The 13,849-nt window shown below is 44.6% G+C and overlaps 1 protein-coding gene across 1 annotated transcript in view; it reads left to right on the top strand.

Moving 5' to 3' along the window:
• Nucleotides 1-13,849, top strand: part of DOCK5 (dedicator of cytokinesis 5) — a 164,946-nt gene that overhangs the window by 88,520 nt on the left and 62,577 nt on the right. The window contains exons 25-27 of the mRNA XM_077780138.1: nucleotides 2,023-2,159; nucleotides 6,655-6,750; nucleotides 11,377-11,475. Of these exons, the coding sequence (XP_077636264.1) occupies nucleotides 2,023-2,159; nucleotides 6,655-6,750; nucleotides 11,377-11,475 (332 nt within the window). The remainder of the gene's footprint in view (nucleotides 1-2,022; nucleotides 2,160-6,654; nucleotides 6,751-11,376; nucleotides 11,476-13,849) is intronic.

The following is a 13,849-nucleotide window of genomic DNA, read 5'->3' as shown; positions in this document are numbered from 1 at the left end:
TTTTGAGAGAGAGGGTGCATGCAAGTGAGCGAGAGGCAGAGAGAGAGAGAGAAGCAGGGCTCATCTGAAGCAGGGCTCGAGCTCCCCCCAAGCACGGCTCAAACTCACAAGCCATGAGACCATGACCTAAGCCGAAGTCAGATTCTTAACGGACTGAGGCAACCAGGCGCCCCCCCTCCCCCAAGAACCATGCATTTTTTAATGAGAACAATCCAGTATTTCATTAATTGGAGTGCTTTGTCCTAAAAAATAGACACCTCAGAAAGTAGCAGGCAAGTAGAAAGATAGTCTTTTTAGACAGATATGTCTTCTTTGACCTGTACTTACTGTGTATTCTAGAAAGCCATGGGTTGGTAGTACAGGGGAGTGCTGGGGCCATCTGTCCCAGCTCAGGAGAGCATATTATGTGATCTCTCTCAACTCCATGCTCAGCCATGTCACGTGAGGAGCTGAAAATGGACCAGCGTAGAAGTATTTACAGCACAGAGATTGGCCAACACTATAAGTTACAGGTTGGGGAGGGGTGAGAAGGGGAGTGCTAAGTTGGAGAACCAGATCACCAGCATGCTACTGGGAAGCCAGAGGGTATGGAGGCATGAAAGCTCTCACATGGATGAAATACTATTCGTTTTGTGACTAGAGGGAAGGCATACGGCCACCAAGTCTAAATCATTGTGTTCCTGTCCCAAGGCTGATATAGGGAAGACGTCCAGTAGCTGGTCTTTCCCCCCAAAAACCTAAGACTTGCTAAACAGGGGCAGCTATGGGAATTACTCTCAGGTCAGGGGCTCCCGGAGGGTGAACCCACGTAACATGTGTTGCCTGGAGAGTCTGAGGACCAGCAGGACTCTTCAGAAATTAGGGAAAGGTCAGTGGGTTGTTGGTGGAAGGCCTCCTGGCCTTGCCCCGGGCTAGTTCTATAACTTTGGTCACACAAGGAACCTCCTGCAAGTCAGCCTCCATATTCACGGAAGGAAGGATTTGAACTGCCTCACATCAGTAACCTCTTTCAGCCCTGACACTTTCTGACCCTGTGGATTTTTGCTTAGAAATTCTAGCTGTCACAAGGACACTGTTGGAAGTGTGCACAAAGCTAGTGAATGCTCTTAATTAGAAAATGTAATGTTATTAAACATCTTAATATACTGCACTGCCTCTGCCTCTAAGCGTGCAGAAAGGATAAATGAGATGTGCCGTGGGGTTCTGTTAGAGGAAGTAATCTCACTGTTAACAGTTATTTCCGTTTGTGGCCAGAATATCTGGCCTCATCATAAAGTTGTATAATAGTGACGATCTCTGAAGGAAGACATCATAGAAAACTGAGCTTTTATTTTGTGAAGTCCACGCACCTGCAAAAACACGATCAGAATGTCCTCAAAACACATTGAAATGTACTAGTGAAAGTTCACTCAGTGTTTATATGAATTTTAGAGTAAATTCTCCCCTTTAGGTGGAAACTTTTCAAACATTAAGTATAACTTCCTTAGTTTTTTCATTTCAGATGACTTAGCATTCAACTAACAAGTTGGCTTTTTTTTTTTTTTTTTAAAGCTAAAGAAATTGTTGACTACTTTACGCATTTTCACATAGGTACCAGTGATAGGTGTCAGTTTCTTAGCTTTTAACACCAAGTTACAGGCCTTGGGGCGCCTGGGTGGCTCAGTCAGTGAGGCGTCCCGACCCTTGATTTCAGCTCAGGTCGTGATCCCACGGTTGTGGGATCGAGCCCTGCGCCAGGCTCTGTGCTGAACGCGGAGCCTGCTTGAGATTCTCTCTCTCCCTCTCTCTCTCTGCCCCCCCTCCTCAAAATAAATAAACACTAAAAACATTAAGAAGTAAAAATCAAGTTACAGAACTGACGTTCCACGCCGAACATGCCATGCTTCCTGCCTGCAGGGATCTAGCCCTGCTGGGCAGAGCCAAGAGGTCAGCTGTGGCAGCGGGGGTGGGAGGGGGAGGTGCAGGCAGAAGCTGGGCATTTCAGGGGTGCCACCCGCTGAGTGTATGCATTTTCTCCCCCAGAGTGCAGAGATGTCCTGCTGCCGCTGCTGATCGACCAGCTCAGCGGCCAGTTAGATGACAACTGCAGCAAGCCCGACCATGAGGCCAGCTCGCAGCTTCTGAGCAACATCCTGGAAGTGCTGGACAGGAAGGATGTGGTGAGTGGAATCGTCACCGAGGCACACCACGGCCCACCCTCGGCCCTTTGCCTAGGGCAAGATCGCCTTCCCTACCTGAGGGCTCCACCCAGGCGGTTTTCGAAGCCCAGCTACCGGGGACAGGCTGCGCTGGTTTTGAGGTGATCGCAGAGGCTGCTGCTTGCTAGATCTTCTCTGCACCTCTCTGTCTGGGAGGGTCTGCTTACTGCTGGTGCCTGCTGCCACTGTGTTTCCAGGCTTGTCCCCCCTGGAGATCCCTGAGGGAATGTTAAAGAATCAGAGCCCTGCTCAGATCATTTAAGCAGAAACCCTGGCCCTCTTATACCTATGGCACTGACTGGACTATTGTAGATACTCCGGAGCTTCTGGGACATCCTCATTTTTAAGTTCTGACACTGATCCTCCCTTTTGGAGCCTGGCGGATACAATGTGCTTTCTTGTCTCGCTTCTCCTCTGTGACCGAGGCATCCATACTCCCCCAAACCCTGGGGCCGCATCCGCCTGGGTTTACCACCTTCTAGAGACAGCACAGCCCGTAGCCTAGGCATGGCCTCCCCTAAGAGGCTGGAGAAGAGAGCAGAATGTGTTCAGTTGAGCGCAAACCATACTTCCCACCCCCCACAACGGCCCCATGGCTCCAGTGTTCATACAGAGCAGGGAAAACCCTCTTGGCCTTGCCTACGCCCCTTCTCTTACCTGTATCTCCAGGTCCAGTTCTGCAAAAGCAATTGGAGAGGCCTCTGTCCCTATTCCCATAGCCAAATTCTTAGCTCACCTTTCAGAGGCACCCCCAGCATGGCCACAGGCTGCCTCATCTCCTCTTCGCACAGGTGTGGCCACATTTCTGCTAATTCCCGCCTTAGCCACAGATGTGTGGGAGTATGCCGTGGCTTTCCCTGCCTAGCCTCCCCTTCCATGTGTCCCTGCAGCCCACCTCGCTGTTTGCATTATTATTTGATATTTGTTAATTATAGGTCACGCTCCCCCTCCCGTTTCCTTCAGTGTGTTGCTAGAAACCGCATAAAACATAATAGGTTTCCCCAAGGAATCTTGTGGTTGGGTATTAGATTCCTAACCAGGGATTTTACAACAAATAAGTAAATGTGACCAACCATATCATAATGATAATAATATTTTTAGAAAGTAACTTTTATGACTCAGTAATCAAAACACTAAAATGAAGCTCAAAGTTGTAGTTAGCAATAGTGAGTTTACTAGGGATTTTGGTTTGGGCGGGCTCTGGCATTCTAGAAGTGTATGTATATGATCCATAGCTGTTTGGAAACATGGGAATCAGGCTGTTTCTTTTCTGGTTCCAGTGTTAGCACGTGTAGTTCTTTTTCTTTTTTTTCTTTTTTTTAATATTTATTTGTGAGAGAGAAAAAGAAGGAGAGTGTGTGTGTGAGTGGGGGAGGGACAGAAAAAGGGGAGACACAGAACCCGAGGCAGGCTCCAGGCTCTGAGCTGCCAGCACAGAGCCTGATACCGGGCTCAAACTCATTAACTGTGAGATCATGACCTGAGCCGAAGTCTGACACTTAACCAACTGAGCCACCCGGGAGCCTGGCACATGTAACTCTTTATCTTGAGGCACTCTGCAGGCGCCTCAGTTTCCCATTCCATAACATGTCAGGATGGTTCCAGATAACCTCTTAGACCTCTTGATCTCTTCCACTTCTAACCCAGTTTTTTGTTATTGTTGTTCTTGTTATTTTGGGTTTTTTTGTCTGTTATTTAAAGTTTATTTATTTATTTTGAGAGAGAGAGAGAGAGCACATGAGCATGTGCAAGCAGGAGAGGGACCGAAAGAGAAGGAGAGAGAGAATCCCAAGCAGGCTCTACGCTCAGCGCGGAGCACAATGTGGGGCTCGATCCCACAACCGTGAGATCATGACCTGAGCTGAAATCAAGAGTTGTTCACTTAACCAACTGAGCCTCTCAGGTGCCCCTTGTTTTGTTTTTTTAATATAGTATCTCTACCTACCTTCTTAGCATGTAGAAGGACTCTTTGGAGATGACTTTAATGTGTTTACATCTTGTCCTGATTTAATGGACCGAAAAAACTTTTTTGGGTCTTCTGATAAGGTTCCCTATAATAGGAGAAGTGTTCAAAATGATTGATCTTAGAGCTCTGTTAAGGTAGTAAATTTGATAGTTTTTTTGGTGATGGGAATGATACGGTTTTATCCCCCCACCATCACTGATAGATGTTTGCATGTAAATGTACAAACATGTGCAAACTAACTGTATATGTCTTCCTACATCTTCTCATCACCTCAGTTAGTTCCAGGCTCTAATTACTGACATGTATTCCTATGCCTTTTTATAATCCTCCAGGATTCCTCTTCTCCCAAAGCTAGATCTCCAAACTGTCCATATTCTTCAAAGCCTAGCTATAGTAGAACCCCATGGGGTTTTCCTGGTGCAGCCCTGCCCCAGCGCAAACACACCCCTCTGCTACTTCCCTCCATGCCCTCCTTACATCTTGTGTAGGACTCTTCTCGTTTTGTACCAGCACTTATGATTCAGGTCACAGGCCCGTCTTAAACCGCTCCCGTGCCCCAGGCGCCACGATGGGTGTACGTCAGAGTGCGGCAGTGAACAGGAGAAGCAAGTCGTCTGCCGTCACGGAGCTGACCTTCAATTTGTTCATTTATTTGTTTTATTTCACAAGGATTTCATGTGATCAGCAGCTGAACAGAGCTGACCTTCTAGGAGGATCCTTATGTTTTGCTCGTTTATCTTCAAGCCCCAGCTCTCCCGATCAGAGAATGTCTGATTCCTTTTCCAACCTCCACCCGGGGCCGGCGCAGGGCTCCCACACCGAGCCAGGTCTGCGGTGTGGTCTCGGTACATGAATAGAGGAGAAAGCAGTCTCAAGAGAGAGGGAAGGTTTTATAGATCGTTTTCACTCAAAGACATGGGAAGCAAATGAATAAATAATAAAAACAAAGGAGAGAAGGGAGGCACAAAAGGGAAGCTGGTAGCACTTGGTATTTTAATAAAACTAGATATAGCAGCGATGTAGCTATTTGAAGCAATAACCAGAGTTTCAGACTATCTATCACAATGCAAGAAGGGACATAGGCTTTGTAAAGACAAGTTGATTATTGCTAAGGTGGAGCTAAGTGAGTAGAACATCCTGTAAGGGATCTGGTCTTGTTTTCTTCCATCTGGGAAAACGGAAGCTCAGCAGAGGTAAATAATTGCTCAAAGTCGCACATGACAGAATCCAAGCATTGAATCCCTGTGTCGGTCCACTTGTTAAAACACCACAGTCAGAGGCTCAGCCAACAGATATCTGTCTTTCATGGTTCTGGAGATGGGAAGTCTGAAGTCAGGGTGCCAGTATGGCAGGGTTCCTGGAGAGGGTCCCCCTTCTGGCCTGAAAACAGCTGCCTGCTCTTTGTCCTCACATGGCCTTCACTCAGTGTGTCTGGAGAGAGGAAAACCAAGCTGTCTGTTGTCTCTCCTTACAAGACCAGGGCTGTGCCTTCATGTCCAACTTGCCCCCTCAAAAGCCCATGTCCATATTCTATCACATAAGGGTTTAGAGCACCAGCATCTGACTTTTGTGGCTTGTTTTAATTTAAAAAAAAATTTTTTAAGTGGAGCACCTGGGTGGCTCAGTTGGTTAAGCATCTGACTTCGGCTCACGTCATGATCTCATGCTTCATGGGTTTGAGCCCCACATCGGGCTCTGTGCTGACACCCCAGAGCCTGGAGCCTGCTTCAGATTCTGTGTCTCCCTTTCTCTCTGCTCCTCTCCTGCTTGCACTCTGTCTTTCTCTCTCAAAAATGAATAAATGTTAAAAAAATTTTCAAAAAACTTGTTTTTTAAGTAATCTCTCCACCCAATATGAGGCTTGAACCCATGACCTGGAGATCAAGAGTCACATGCTCTACTGACTGAGCCAGCCAGGCACTTGCAGCATATGGCTTTTTTTAAAAAATAAAGTTTATTTACTTATTTGTGGGGTGGGGGAAGAGCAGAGAGAGGAAGACAGAGAATCCCAAACAGGCCCAATGCAGGGCTTGAACTCACAAACCATAGATCATGACCTGATCCAAAATCAAGAGTCAGACACTTAACCAACTGAGCCAGGTGCCCCAGCCCCCGCATATGACTTCCGAACACAAACATTCAGTCAATAGCAAATCTCCCTCACTTGAATTTCTTAGCGTTTTTCCTCCTAACACAGAAAGTGGCAAGAACTCTGAATTTTTGCCTTTTACTCCCCATGCATGTGCCTCGGTGTCCTGGGCTACCCGATGTGCTCAGTGTCAGGACTGAGTTCTCGTGCCAGAGGCCTCCTCCCAAACTATGTGGAGTTCGTGGCCCCTGTGATCTTGGAGGGAGTGTGGATGATCTGGGCTGTGAGGGAGGCGTTCTTCCCCTGATTTAAAGGGAAAACTCATCTGTCCAAGGTTCTTTGTGGGAAAAGGGAGGCTGAGTCTGAGGAAGAAGGTGTCACTTTCCGTGTTTCCCCCTCAGGGCCCCACGGCGATGCACGTCCAGCTGATAATGGAACGGCTGCTGAGGAGGATCAACCGGACGGTGATTGGGATGAGCCGCCAGTCTCCGCACATCGTGAGTGTCGTTGCAGGGGACTGCGCCACCACCGCCGCTCCTCAGTGCCCCCCCTGCCCTTTGGGAGTCCTCTGGACTGGCATCTTGGGACCAGATCCCCACATGCCCCTCTCACGGTTCACAGTATGTGCGTGCACGCCGCACGCCCTGAGAAATTGATGGATCTAGAACTTCCGGGCCCTCTCCGATGGGTGACCTTGGTTCTAACCGCCAGCAGATCTCGATTCCAACACTGATTTTCCCTTGAGGGAAAATGATCCAAAGAGGTGGGGGGGAGGGCGATGGGAGAGCGTTGTTGGCCACCCTGTTAACCGCGGGAGTGCAGATCCGTGCTCAAGGAACCGTGCTCATATCAAAGACTAGACAAAGCCTGTTGTAATAACGTTTGAGCAGAGACGGACCAAGAGGCCTGAGCACCCTGGGCAGGGAAACCCAGCCTTCATTCGACCTCATACCCTCTCAGCATTTGTTTAATATGTCATTTAAGGAAAACATAAACCTTTGTGAGCAGACAATGAAGGGTTTTGGTGGCTGCATTCAGTCCTTCCTCTGTAACTACTATAACTGTGTTCTAATTCTCAGTATGTGATGGGCGTGCTCTGTCTGGATCTACCCTTATTCGAATAACAGTACCACTATTAGTACTTCTAGCTGTAGTGATGATTAATAGAAGTGGCCATTAGCTGCTTTTTAATTTTTTTAACGTTTATTTATGTTTGAAAGAAAGACAGAGTATGAGCGGGAGAGGGGCAGAGAGAGAAGGAGACGGATTCTGAAGCAGGCTCCAGGCCCCGAGCTGTCAGCATAGGGCTTGAACTGAGGAATAGTGAGATCATGACCTGAGCTGAAGTCAGACGCTTAACTGACGGAGCCACCCAGGCTCCCCTCTAACTGTTTTTTGTTTTGTTTGTTTTTGTTTTTTTACCTGCCAGAAATTATTTTAAGCACTTTACATTTCAAGAAAACTTCACACAAATCCTATGGGGTAGTTCTCATTAGCTCCATTTTCCAAACCCGGAAACACTGCAGAGAGAACTTGAGACCTGCCTGAGGGACACCTGGGTGGCTCAGTGGGTGGAACATCCAACCCTTGATTTCAGCTCAGGTCAGGATCTCAGGGTTTCCTGAGTTCAAGCCCTGCCTCGGGCCCTGCTCTAGTAGTACAGATACTGCTGGGATTCTCTCTCTCTCTCCCTTACTCTCTGCCCCTCCCCCACTTGCACTGTTTCTGTCTCTCTCAAATAAATAAACTTAAAAAAAAAACAAACATGATTTTCCTGAGAAGGGAAAATTTGACCAAAGACTTGGAGAAAGTAGGGGGTCCTGTTAAGGTGTGGGGAGGGGCCTTTTAGGCGCAGGTGGTGGCCAGGGCCGAAACCTTAAGATGTCCCTTGTAAGATTCAGCTTTGGTGACAGAGCTGATCTAAATAGGGATATAGAGAAGTCCCTGCTAAGATTAAGACTCAAGGCTATCCAAAACAGAAAAGGATTCAGGTCTTACACTACAATATGAATTGTTAATTAATTTTTCTCGCCAAGCCATTGCTTCCATCTATGTAAAGAACATAAAAGAAAGGCAGTTGGATAACTATTTTGTTAAGGAAATGATACATTGGTTTTCAGGTAATACATAATATGTCTTAATTAAATTTACCTCTTTAACCTCCTTGAGTAGAGAAATAGTTATCTTCCTAGTGGTTTAAACCAACTCAAGAATGTTGGCTCAGTATGTTTGAAGAGAAGGGTGGGGATTTGAGTGGGAAAGAAGCAGGGTTCCTGTCAGATTTCTGTTAAAGTTAAGATGATGGGAGTGGTAATGGCTGAGATACAGGAATGGTAAGAATGTTGGAGAAAGAGAAGCCTAGGACGGAAACAAGGGAGACAGTGAAAGAGAAGCCAAAGAAACAGTTACAAAGAGACATAGCAGATAATGAATGAATGATATATATGTATATATGTACGTATGTATATGCCTTAATATAGTTTATTCCCATAATCAGGAATGGTTAAGTATTATAGGATCCGTTAATAAAATATATTGCTTGGATAAATGGAAAAAAGCTGTATGACTGTCTCCATAGATGCCAAAATCTATGTGATGGATAGATCTTCTATTCCAAATTAATGAGCGATGTTAAAATGCAATCACCAGGCAACTTATCACCTGATGGTTATTAAAAGGAGAATCAGGATATTAAGTCTCAAGCCTATTGTTTAGCATTTTTCTATAAATAACAGCCAATGTAATAATACACACACACACACACACACACACAAAGTACGACTTTTGAAAAAGGAGAAAATAATTGTCATTGTTTTTAGCCAAAATGAGTTGCTATTTCTAGGAAACCCAATAACCTTCACAAAATTTTAACAGAAGTGACAAATAACTTATTAAACTAACCAGATTCAGAATAAAGAGACAATATTCAGTGGCCTTTCTCTATTACAGAAGTAGCTATTTAGCGATTATAAAGGAAAAATCCCACTTAATTTAGTCACAAAAATGTGAGAGTAAAAATAAAACAAGAGTGGGCACTGGCTGGCTGTCAGAAGAATAGGCAACTCTTCATTGTGGGGTCATGAGTCTGAGCCCCATGTTACATGAATAAATAAATAAAAACTTTTTAGGGGCGCCTAGGTGGCTCAGTCAGTTGAGCGTCCGACTTTGGCTCAGGTCATGATCTCACGGTTTGTGGGTTCGAGCCCCACACCAGGCTCTCTGGTGACAGCTAGTTCAGAGCCTGGAGCCTGGTTTGGATTCTGTGTCTCCTTCTCTCTCTGCCCTTCTGCCACTTGTGCTCTGTCTCTGTCTCTGTCAAAAATAAATAAAGAAAAATAAAAATAAATAAAAATTACAGTATAATTAACATACAGTTTTATATTCGTTTCAGATGTACAATATAGTGATTGAATGGTTCTATATGTTACTCAGTGCTCATCAGGACAAAAGTGCTCTTAAATCCCCTTCACCTATACCTATTTTTGAGAGAACTGAGATTCCTGAATTTTTACAAATGGAAAGGATACTATAAAAGAAAAAGTGAAGTTTACTAGATAAAAAATTAAATGCCTATATGTGAAAATAATTAAACACACACAAACACATACACACATACACTAAATGTTAAGCACCAAACTCTAAAAATTATTTGCAAAAAATAAATAAATAAATAAAATTATTTGTAAAATATGTGGTGAAAGGCTAATAGTCTTTAAAATACAAAACCTGTTACAAGCCATTTTAAAAAAGATACTTTCATAGAAAAATATGTAAAGAATATAAGCAAACAGCAAAATGAGAAAACATAAATGGCCAACCAACAGAGTGTATAATTCAGAGCAAAGGAAATGCAAAGTAACCAAAACTGAAATGCAAATACTGATACCCGGAATAGGCAAAGGCCTAGAGAAACAAGTGGTGTTAAGATACTGATTGGAATGCAAACTCAGTGTGATTTGGCAATATATATCAAAAGCCTTAGGACAACAAGATTACCTTGCTTTATAATTAGAAAAATAAACTTTTTTAAACAAAAGAGAGCAAGACATTCATTCATAGAAAGGTGTACGTGGATATTCCCTCATTGTCTTTGCGTTTAGGAAGTCATTCCCTCCATCCCCTAAATTCATCTCTGTGCCCATTCATGTAAATAACTCTATGAATACAGGAGGTCATTACCCCTAGACGTTTGCCCTCTGGCCAGAAAATTAAGTCTGTGATTCAGATATGATTAGACAAGGGGAAAGCACATTAAATATGTAATTTCTCACTTCAAAAATATAAATTAATGGAGCACCTGGGTGGCGCATTTAGTTAAGAATCCGACTTTGGTTCAGGTCATGATCTCATGGTTCATGGGTTCAGACCCCACATAGCGCTCTTTGCTGACAGCTCAGAGCCTGGAGTCTACTTCAGATTTTGTGTCTCCCACTCTGTGTCTGTCCCCCGCTCACACTCCATCTCTCTCTATCCTTCAAAAATGAATAAATGGTAAAAAAAAATTTAAATATATATATAAATTGATAAACATATCAAGTTATTCAGTCCCTTTGTCCATAGCATGTCCGTAACCATATGTGCATAACATGCCAGAAGTAACTGAAAGATTCTGGAGCTGGAAAGATGCGATTGAAGTGTTCCAGCAGGGAGCACTCCTGTCCCAGTCTCACTGCTCTTCCACTCTCAGTTTCACGATCTCTTTTTCCTACTTGCTTCCCTTCACAGAAGATATGTGCCATTTCAGACATGTCTAAATGGACTCCAACTCTCTCTGTCTCAGAAAGAAACCCATAGTCCCCAGGTTATTTGTATTGTAACTCGTCATCTAGCTGAGATCTTAGCATCAGGGTACGTTGACCTACAGGACACTACAAGTCGTACCATTAAAGGGATGAGTAAAGCCCTCCACATTCCTTAACTTAGACCTGGAAGGGGAGAGCATTTTAAGCAGAAACAGCAAAGCGTGTGCCTTTTAGACCTTCAGAACGCAGAAGGTTGCCAGTTTGATAGGGTCCCTGTTTTGGGTAATTGGGTGGAGAAAACCAAAGTGCGTGCGCATGGGTCTTGTTTCGTCAGTCGGTGGTCTAAGGGGTTCTGGATTTGTGTTTCTTTTCTCCTTCCAGGGGGGTTTCGTGTCCTGTATGATTGCGATCCTGCAGCAAATGGATGACAGCCACTACAGCCACTATATCAGCACTTTCAAAACCAGACAAGACATCATTGTAAGTTGTCTTCATTGGGGCCTGGTAACTTTATGACCTCTTCTATATGGCACATGCACACCCAAACAATCACCCAAACAGAGCATCATGAGTCTCTTCCCACCTACCTCCAATGCTGCATGTCTATGCACAGTAATAAGAGGAAATGGTTGATTCTGACTTTCTCTCTGTGATAGGATTTCAAGATTCTAGAACATGTACCAGGAAGCCATCACTCAGCCTCCTCAGTCTCTTGAATTTAGAGAGAACCCTTATTTAGAAGTGTTTAAGAGATCTTTCTTGCTCTCAGAGGAGAGGAGTAACTCATTCTCAGAGATGGCAGTCATGCCATGGGAAGGATTCTAGAAGGCAGAGCTATGCACAGTGCTGTCTCTGTGGTGGTGGTTGGCGGCATCATTTTCAGTACTCCCTGGAAAGGGAGACAAGGAGAGGGAATACTTGTCCCTTAGAACATCTGTAAGGTATCTAAGGTTGAAAATATTCCATTCTCTTTTGTTTTCAGCAAGAAAATTGTTCCCACGATTACTATTTAGCGTGCTACCAAAGATTGCCTAAGAGGCAGAGGTAGGCCCTGGCCACTTCCCCAAGATCTTTCCCTTTAGGGAATTGTTAATGGGCTTTTAAACGTCTCCAAAAGTATGGTCCTATCTTGTAAAGTGGTGGGCTAGACACAGCTCAGTCAGTAATCCAGTGTCCCATTGCACAAGTCCTTGCTGTGGACAGTCTCTCACCATCAGTGCATAGTCCAGTTTTCTCTGTGCTCTGCATTCTGTACTTTCTGTTCATATTAGACTCGTAGCAGGTGGCCTGTACACCCTACGATATCTAGCTCTTTCTTGGCCTGTTGACTTCCTTTCTGTGAGGTCCACCTGATGGAAAAGCACACAAGGAACTGCACAGAAAGCATTGTGTAGTAGGAGGAGGAGCAAAGAACTGAATCTAGTAGTAGAGTCAGGGATAAACTATGTCACTTAATCTGGAGGCATCCATGAGCCTCTTCTTAGGCCATACCCTAGCAGGCAGCATGGTACAGGGGCCCATAGCAATATGTGGGCATGCCTGCAGAGACCAAGTGCAAGGGAGTTGGGAAGAGAGGAAGGGAGGGGAGAGATGGAGGCTGATGGTATAGTGGGTTGAAGAACAACAGGCTTTAGGGGTGCCTGGGTGGCTCAGTCGGTTAAGTGTCCGACTTCGGCTTAGGTCATGATCTCACAGTTCGGCATGATCTCACGGTTCTTGAGTTCGAGCCCCACGTCAGGCTCTGTGCTGACAGCTCGGAGCCTGGAGCCTGCTTCGGATTCTGTCTTCCTCTCTCTCTGCCCCTCCCCCGCTCATGCTCTGTCTTTACATTTCTCAAAAATAAACAAACATTCAAAAAAAAAAGAACACAGGCTTTAGAACATCCAGATCTTGGTTTGAAATTGGGCTGTTCTACTTCCTTCTATGAAATTTTGGGCCAGCTCTAAATCTCTAAAGCTCAATTTCCTTCTCTGTGAGCTAGTACCTAAGTCGAGGGTTCATCAATAAAGGAGTATTGATGGAGTCCACACCTGGTAATTATCTAGCTTTTTGCTTGGCATGTAGTTAATGCCTCTGAGGATCAGCTATAATAGTGACGTTATTATTATTATTGTCATGTAAGATAAAGTTGATATAAAAATAGTTTAGTGATTCTTTAAAACTTTCCCTCAGTAGGTAGAACAAGGTAAGTTCTATTCAGGCTCTTGATGATTTGGTTCCATGAAGTAAGCAAAAAAACAGATTTAACTTTGTTTTCTAGAGCAATGCTAAGCTCTTCCCTCTGTTAGTTACCTAACTAAAAGAGGATTATTATCCCCATGAGAGAACTGTAGTCATCAGGGGTAACCCTGCAGGGGACAGCTAGGCCTTTTGACTTCCAGGGGACTCTCTTTTCCCTTCCTCCTGTTGCCTTCTGAAGAAATCACTTGGAAGATTTTGGGAAATGGGACATAAAATGAGATCTTGGATAATCTGTGAATTGCCTTTATTATGTTATATCATCATTGTGTACAATTAATTTAGATTACCAAAAGAGTCAAATGTAGAATCAGCATCAGAAGTGGATAACTGGGGACACGTTGGGTGGCTCAGTCCGTTGAGCATCCAACTCTTGATTTTGTCCCAGTTCGTGATCTCTTGGTCACGAGATCAAGCCCCACGTCTGGCTCCTCTCTGAGTGTGGCGTCTGCTCAAGATTCTCTCTGTCTCTCTGTTTCTCCCTCTCTCTCTCCCTCTCTCCCCCACTTCTCTCCTTCTTTCCCTCTGCCCCACCTCACCTGTGTGCTCTCTCTCTCCCTAAAAAAAATTAAAATTAAAAAAAATTTTGTTTAAGATTTATTTTTGAGAAAGAGAG

Source organism: Crocuta crocuta, unplaced genomic scaffold (genome assembly GCF_008692635.1).
Source record: "Crocuta crocuta isolate KB4526 unplaced genomic scaffold, BGI_CrCroc_1.0 scaffold395, whole genome shotgun sequence".
Classification (NCBI taxonomy): domain Eukaryota; kingdom Metazoa; phylum Chordata; class Mammalia; order Carnivora; family Hyaenidae; genus Crocuta; species Crocuta crocuta.
Note: the sequence above shows the minus strand (reverse complement) of the source record. Positions and strands in the feature narration are given on the sequence as shown.